Below are 8,912 nucleotides of genomic sequence, written 5' to 3'. Positions count from 1 at the left end.
GGCCATCAGATCTAGAAATAAGTTGATTATCACAACAGCAAATTCAGAAAGCCCATAAATGCAAATATTATATAGTTGCACTTTGCTATTCGTAGTTGATTAGAGCATGGATAAGAGGAGCTGATGCATTATGGTATATAGCTAGTTATATCTAAATGCTTGGTAGCTACTAATAAAAAGATTATCATGCGTGCATGTATGATACTGTAGCTATTCAATGCGTATTGCAATCAGTCTTGATTTAATGGAAAAGTAATAGTGATATAAACTGACATTCCATTATTTTCCACTGAAAAGCTGCTAAAAACACTCAGATTCTCCTTTAGTGGGCCTAATTTTCAAAAATTCATGGAGGACATGCCCCCAGACCCCCATAGGTTAGCATGCCTCTAATGTAGTCATTATTCCTAATAACTAATTTGACCATGGATAGCTACTACATGAATCTTACAACTAGGGCCTGGGCTTGGTATCTTCTAATGTCTGACTCAGTAGCTATGTATGTTCCTGTCCACCTTAGCCCCCCCCCCCCCCCCCCCTTTCAAAAAATCTTAGATCCACCCCTGCATACATACATAGTATATGGAGCCCCACACTTTAATGTCTGTAAGAAAGATGTAATAGAACAGGCAATTGCTCTATTAGAGCTATCGCTTTTACATTTCTTTAAAATATTAAGTAGCTGCTGGATTTATTTGCAATATCATAGTGAAATCATCTACACTGCTTTCTAAAATATGGAAATTTTCCTAGGTACAAAACCCCCATACCTCCATAAATAACATCCATATATTCTATATGCTTCAAATTCTACTGTGTAAATGTCACTGTCAAAATCACCCTTTCTCCCACTCTGGCCTGCTCCATTGCCCCTGTATAAGATAACCATGTTTCTATATAATAAATGATATGCTGTGAATATAGGCATTCATTTTGTACCTAAACTATAACCTGAAATTCCAGTCTAGTTTATACCTATCAAGATTTTATCAGCACCACACTTTAAACATTAAGAAGCACTGTTACTATTGTCATGTTAAAACATACAACACCCAATGCTTCTAAAAGCTATATTTTATTGCTGGCATAATGTCAGTTTCATATGTGTATACCACGTACTGTACCTTAACACTATCATTATTATACAAAGTTGGCTGTTTGTACAATAACACTGCATGTAATGTACACCTGTAGTTTAAACTACACAACTACATCACTTGTACAAAAAATGTTCAGCTTGAAGATGAACAAAGATTGTGGGATAAATCTTGCTCCAGTTGTTTAAGAACATCATCTACAAACAAATATGAGAAGAGGGCAAGCGAAGGATCACTAGCAATAGCTTTAAGTTCATTAATATTGGCATCATTAACACCAACAGCGTACACCTGCTTGAATATATTAGATGCGTGAACACTTTCAGCAGTAGGTATAGTCTGTTCTATATTATGAGTTGAATAACCATCAGTAATCAAAATAGCAATATGGGGATGTCCTGGCCTTAGTCCCATAGTACCATCTTGAGCACTCCTAAGTAGAAGACTTAAAGCTGCAGCTGTGTTGGTATTTTCATCATAATACTGTAGACTGTTTATGGCTGCTAGAAGCGTTGTCTTGTCAGTGTATGTACGTACATTGAAGTGTAGGTGAGCATCATTGCCAAAGAGTATTATTCCAACCAAACTTTCTTGTAAACCAATAGATATCCTACCAACTATGTCCCCTACAAAATTAATAAACATCTGAAACCGGTCCATGCCTATGCTTCCAGATGTGTCTATCATAAACACCAGGTCTGCACTCAAACTTTCACAATCTGTTGACAAAATTCAAATAAATGTAGCTATGCATATAATATTATAGTGTGGTTATAGTAGCTGTATTTGTATTACATGTACTATATTGTTTCTGTAGCTGTTTTATAGCTGTGTAACTTGAGTGTTTGCATGTAGTTGATTTTTTTTTCATTTTGTGCAGCTATGTTCCTATGAAGAAGGGTTATGCCAAATAATAGAGCTACATAAAATAAAAACTGATCAATCATTCAATAAATTTCTTTATGCATTTTGCAAATACTGCATATATTTTATCATTATACAGCAAGTATATGTTATGGCTGAGTTGAGTTGAATATACATACTGCTCTTTCACATGCTTGTACCTCGGTCATGTCAATAATAGTATATTTTGCTGTGAAACGTTCATGCCTGTGCATGATAAGCTATGTATAGCTATTGGCCACTCTAAATTCAGCACAGGTATGTACATACTGTATTCATATATTCCAGAACATTTTTTCATAGCATTTACTGTTTTCTTAAATTGTTTCATTTCACTGAGAGATTGAGATGTGTGGTGAACAGCTTGACTCTAAATTCTCAACTGTTTACATAGTATAGCTACAAGAAATATTTTCAATTTTACTTACATAGAGTTTTTGCGTATGTGAAGTAAACTTACTGACAGATGGAGTTTGAGGGAGAGTTTGAGTGGTAGAGTTCAATGTTTCTTGAGTGGGAGTAGCTGATTCTGTCTCTGTTGATAGTGAGTTCGTAGTGTGGTCAGTGGTGGCTACTATCTCCTCCATCTTGCTAGTCTTCATGTCATCAGTAATAAGTTCTTCGCGTTTATTATGGGGCAGTGCTACATATATAAGTTATGACAACAAAGTTGAACAAACCGTTACTCATCACATAATCAAATGTGCCACTTGCATACTATGTATATAAAGCATATGTTAACCGTTACTATAATGTACGTAGCTGAAAGCACTTCAAGCCTTAGGCAGGAGTACTGAAGGCACCAAAGACCATTGGGAATCTAAGCAGTAAATTTCCCAATCCATGCCATATCAGCAAGGCTGTGAAAATGGGTGCATCCATCAAAAAATCACAGTTATAAAAGTTGTGAAATCAATGGTGGCATTAAAAAACTAATACTAACATCAGTAAGTTTTAATATTGACACAGGGCTCCCATCATTGATATTGATTGACATTAATGATATTTCTTGACCACCATCTTTGATAGTTTGATTTTGCAACTTTAAAACCATGGAACAGTAAAATCACATGTACATAGCATTGTTCAGTATGTTGCAACACATGCACATTATGGTTTTAACTGTTTACCTGAAACCCCTTGATCTTGCACCTAATTGTGAAAGGAAAATAACACAATTTATAGTATTCAATAAAATTACACAGTATGACTTACTGCAATCAGTGACCATAAGACAACAGCAAACGCAGTACAATGCATGGTTATATGGTAGATAACTTCCCTCAGTCAGCCTGGTTTGTTGGCAAGACCTATATATAGAGCAGATATCCTTATACGTAGCTGTGAACTGTAACCGGGCAGTTGTTCTATTGCTTTGCATGTACAGAGCTTATATAGCCAACATTCAAGCAATATAAGTTATAGTTACTTTAAGTGGTTCACATACTTGGTAATTAAGAATCACCATCATGCTCACTTGTAGATTTCAGATAGGGAAGTTGCAGTTATGTGGCATCTGTGATGATGTAAATCGATATCAGCGTATCATGCACGTAGTTACATATGCTTCAGTGATTTTAGAATGTATATTAATACAGTACATCATGTTTGTGTATACATTGCTATTATATCACTGAATTACATAGTATCTAGTCTGAACATCAAAATTGATTTTAACTTTTTCATATAATAATTTTAAAGTGAAATTACTGTTGCAACAAGGAGTCCCTGTGTGACATTAACACCTGTGTTTGTTCTGAAATAAGGTGATTCAACATCTGTGTATGCTGCATATTATTTCATCAAGGCTATATGAAGGGAATAGCACTTGTATGATTGGAGTTGACACATGAAGTTTCATTAATTATCACTGTGATTTGTAACAATCAGTGTAAATACTGTATTGCAATTACAGTATGTATAACATATGCAGCTATTATTATTGTGTATTTGGTACATACAGTAGCACTCAGTATCAGTGACTGTACTAATTAATTGCTCATTCCCAGAAATTATTTAGCAATGCAATAATGGTTTATAGTGAAAAGTTATTAATAAAGCCATATAGCCATATTGGGAATAAATTGCAGTGGAACCTCAGTTATCCAAACCCCTTGGGACTAGGGGTAGTCCATAGGTCTGAAAAGTCCGTATCTGTGAAACTGTGTATAAATAACTTTAAATAGCACAAAGGAAAATTCTAAAATTATCAGTATTTTCAACTATCCTAATAGAACAGTCACTACTCTTTCGTAGTTCAGTTAACCGAGAATCAGGATAATGGGTGGTCCGGATAACTGAGGTTCCACTGTAGCTATATGACTGTGAATTATATAGTTCAGTTAATATAATGAAGTCATGAATTCAGAATATATCTTAGATTTGTATACATATATACGTACATGCATGTACATATATTTGAATATGTTTGGAGACACATGTACTTAACATGACAGCCATGTAATGAACTATCTATGATAATTATGTACATTATTTAATATGCATATATACATACATGTTACCTGATTCAGATTGCATTTCAAGCAGCCCAAAACTAATGGATTGTGCTTTTTCATAAAAATTGTACCAGCTTACAGCTGTATGTTCATTTTGACTGATCCCAAGCAAACAGTTTAAAAAGAAATATGGTTCCAAAACTCACAAGAGTAAATTATGCCACTGGATAATAATTATGTATTAGTAGAGGTGTGAAGAGCAGACATGTGCAGTTCTTTTAAAACTATCAAGAGAAATACAAATCAGATACTCAGTGATATAGTAAATTTAAAGGTGTGAAGGGCAGACACATGTAGCTCGGTTCCATTACAATTAAGTTTGGGAAAAGGCCATATCTATAGAAAGTGCATGGTGAAATGTGACCAGATTTGCAAAAGGGTACCTTATTCACACACACAATTTGACCCATTTTTTCAACTTTAAAGCTTCATAACGTTTTGATTATGGCATATAATTGCTTTAAATTTTCAATGAATTATAGCTACAGTATCTGGCTACATTTCGATACAAAGAGTAAGTTGATCAGTATAAGGAGTCAAGTGTTACATCATTTTGTTTGCTTGTATGTCAAATGTGTGGAAAAGGTACCTTTTTGCAAATCCGGCCTCAAATAGCTATTGATTTCAAAATGTTGTTAGCATAATTCCATTCATGAGTTATTAAATGTGACCGGGTTTGACAAAAAAAACCAGGTTTCCACACACATCAAAATCTGGACCATACCTCAACGTAGTGAGTTCCTATCAAATTTTTACCCACTATTGCAAAGTGCAAAGAAAGAATTGTGTGAAAATTGTAGGTCAATATCATACCGAGTGGTCAAGTTACCTGTACAAGCGGATAAAGTCAAAAACTTGAATGTGTGAGGAAGCCTAGTTTTGTCAAATCTGGTCACAAATACTTTTGAGAAATATTATTAGCAATTGATACTGTATCAATAAAGCTTCACGTCCTGCTTGATGTCGTTGCATCACCTACTCACTACCTGGAACCTGAAACAGAAGCCAATAAATGGAATATATTTTAAGTACATGGTTACTACACTTGTATGCAGATCATCTTGGGCACCTCATATGGATGATATTGAAACTAGCAGACAAGCTCTATACTGGAGAATCATGGAAACCTGCATATCTACCAATTCCACTATCACTGGACGGCAGTTGACAAGTGAACAATATCAGCTGGTTGATTATGGATTTATTACATTAAGTGTGACCATATAATGTAGTACGTGGTTTGTATCTGTAATATGCACCTTACATTAGTGGGGTGGATGTACTAATATCAGGAAGCTAAGACATGTTGGCTTCATGTATGCACACCTGTTGCAACTGTAATGTAACATCATGTAATATCAGTGAGGAACTGTTTAATGTCTGCACAATGTTGACATATATGACTTTACATGTACCACTTTCACACCTCAGATCAAAGGAAAGCCAGTGCATATATATCACATATCGTACTGACTCAAAATGTTAATGAGATATATGCACTTCTACCAGTGCGTATATCTTGTTAAGGCAGTGTGTATATCTCGTTACACACTGCCTTAATGAGATATACACACTGCCACCAGTGCGTATATCTCATTAACTTGAGACATTGCACACTTAATAGGAGTGCACACTATATCCAGTAATCATCAGATTTCTTTGATGTTATACTGTTATCCTCTTTTCTTATATAGGGAATCAAGCAAGCTGTGATTGTGGGAATGAATTCTGCCAAACAACCTGTGATTGTGGGATTCAATTTTAATACATCAACAGTAGTTTGTTTTTTACTTTTGTAAATGTAGCAATTAAAGTAACGTAATTAACACTAGTCTCTTAAAATTGCTATATTAGCAAAAATAAAATCAAACTACTGTTTGATGTATCAAAATTGAATCCCACAATCATGGTTTTTTGGCAAAATTCAATCCAAAAATCACAGCTTACTTGGTTCCCTATATAAGAGAAGGTATACCACGGGAACTCGTGCTTTGCCTGTATATACGCACTCACACTCGGGCCTTCGGCTCTCGTGCTTGTGCATATATATCAGACAAAGCACTTGAGCCCATGGTATAACTATTACATAGAGTACATTGTATCTTAGGAAGTAAGTCTTTATATATAATGTAACATACTTAGCTACATACTTACACCTACTGTACATTAATGCACCTGCAACCATGCAATTTCATATTGGCATCGCACAACTAAACTAATTTCTATTGATCGGTATAATGGTGAAGCTAGCTTCACCAGAATAAAATATCAGTGCCTATATAATAATTTATATCATGGATTGTTACACGTATATATAGTTTTGATTCAATTGGTACTGTATGCCAATAATCCAATTTATGATGCACTGTTATTGGAGGTGATACACAAAAATTTGCTCACTGTTTCTTGGTATATAGAGCACTACCTGTGTTGGAATGTACTTTAAAGATTTCATGTGTTATAAATACCAAAAAGTATAGAGGACCAAATATTATAATATTATGCAACATTCAAATTGGACAGGGTTACCTCATACTAGTTGTGTTTGGCATATGAAGGCTACAGCACATTGTTAGTCCTGGAATATATGTGTACATAGCTGCATGTCCAGCAGTACTGTTACTTGTGTCTATAATAGGCAACATGGTGTGGCATTTCAGTCCAATACAGAAACATTTTATGAAACTCAGGGATGTGTATTCTTGCTTGCACCCTTGCTAGCATCACCATACCTGTTAAGTATCTCTACAAACAATATTATGGATTTATCATATAAAATACAATGCACTACCAATCTAGTACCTTCATTGTCAGTCTCTACTGCTGCGGACGGAAGTGACCATCCCCATTTGCAGAGCTGTTACTGATGAATCCACTGCCATGGATTAATAATACTGCCTACACTATTACTATACCCACTGCTATGGATTAATACTCCATCCACTGCTGTGGATTAATACAGCATCCACTGCTGTGGATCAATACCGCATCCACTGCTGTGGATTAATACCACATCCACTGCTGTGGATTATAGCATGTTCACTGCTGTGGGCCCGTGCCATCATTATGATATGCCACTGTCAGCATATAGCACAGTAATCTAAGTATGAGTGTGTTCCTTTAAAGTTTATCATAGATTCCCAGCTGCAGCTGCTGCCACGGCAACATTCCACTCTTGATAGAGAGAGTGTTGATAGTACAATCAACAGACCGTGTGAGGCACTTGAAGAGGAGCTCCAGCCAAATATATAGTGCGTTCCAACAGGACAACAACGGGTGGGTGACATTATAAAAATATATACAATGAGTAGTAATATAGTATTTCCTGTATATAATCTAACCGAAACACATGGTGGGTATACTATCTAGTGAGAATCCTTTATCTGTATAGTTCAATGTAATACATTATGAGGTGTTTGTGACTAGCAAGTGCAGGATACACCACCAATGGCTTCATTTCCAGAGAAACATTAGTGTTGGTGGATACAATGACATCAAGCAGGATATGAAGCTGTGTATAGTGCTATTAAATATCAGTGTTAACTTGATTAGAATTTACAGCTGAGAAATATGTGACCGGATTTGAAATAACCAGGCTTCCACACACATCATGATCTTTGATTTTAAAGGACCATAACTCAACGTAGATCACTTTCAAATTTTGACCCTCTATTGCAAAGTGCAAAGAAAGAATTGTGTGAAAATTGTAGGTCAATATCATACTGAGTGGTCAAGTTACAAACGGATAAAGCCAAAGAATTGAATGTGTGAGGAAACCTGGTTTTGTCAAATCTGGTGACATATATTTATCTGAATATTAGGCGAATTATGAGTGGCCATGGTATAACCGTTGATCGGTATATACAATCATTGTTTCCTTATTTGGGAATTGTGCATCCATATAAACATAAGTATATTATTACTGCTTGTTGTGATACAATAAATCAAAAATGATGTTGTTTCTAATCACAGCAGTATTTTACCCTGCAATATTACTACAGTAACATTTGAAGGGGTCATAGTGATAGTATTTTTAATTATATGTACACGTAACAACAACACACTATACATTACATTAAAATACCGAACTAACCAAAACTTTCAAGTTGCATTCTGAAACTTTACAAGTGAACATATTGATCATGATTCTTACCAGGAACCATCTCAAGTTAGTAAATACGTACTTGTATTGTTTACACATATAAAATTCAACACACTACACACCAGGAAGAAAGTTTTATTGGCTATAGCTAGAGATTCAGGCTGATCACTGATATACATAGACCATAGCACATCAATAAAAAGTACTGAAACAAGTTGGAGTAGTCCATGATATTAAATTACAGTAAAACAATAAGAAGTGTTATATCCCTACTATGCATTTCCGTTATGGTAT

At 35.2% G+C, this 8,912-nt stretch overlaps 1 protein-coding gene across 1 annotated transcript; it reads right to left on the bottom strand.

The window, feature by feature from the left end:
• Nucleotides 1-1,062: 1,062 nt before the first annotated feature.
• LOC136263838 (collagen alpha-1(XII) chain-like) lies at nt 1,063-3,351 on the bottom strand. Its single transcript, XM_066058463.1, has 4 exons — nt 3,216-3,351; nt 3,131-3,152; nt 2,461-2,643; nt 1,063-1,816 (listed from the first exon to the last, which is right to left on the bottom strand). The coding sequence occupies exons 1-4, from the start codon at nt 3,258-3,260 to the stop codon at nt 1,233-1,235; spliced, it is 834 nt and encodes a 277-aa protein (XP_065914535.1). The 5' UTR covers nt 3,261-3,351; the 3' UTR covers nt 1,063-1,232.
• Between the last annotated feature and the right edge of the window lie 5,561 nt (nt 3,352-8,912).

This window comes from Dysidea avara, chromosome 8 (genome assembly GCF_963678975.1).
Source record: "Dysidea avara chromosome 8, odDysAvar1.4, whole genome shotgun sequence".
NCBI lineage: Eukaryota > Metazoa > Porifera > Demospongiae > Dictyoceratida > Dysideidae > Dysidea > Dysidea avara.
This window is presented reverse-complemented; position numbering and strand designations above follow the sequence as displayed.

Coding starts and splice junctions, on each gene's coding strand:
- LOC136263838 (XM_066058463.1), bottom strand. CDS start 3,260: ATGCATTGTACTGCGTTTGCTGTTGTCTTATGGTCACTGATTGCA. Junction 3,153..3,215: donor TCTTATGGTCACTGATTGCA/GTAAGTCATACT, acceptor TTTCACAATTAG/GTGCAAGATCAAGGGGTTTC. Junction 1,817..2,460: donor CCCTCAAACTCCATCTGTCA/GTAAGTTTACTT, acceptor TTTTGTCAACAG/ATTGTGAAAGTTTGAGTGCA.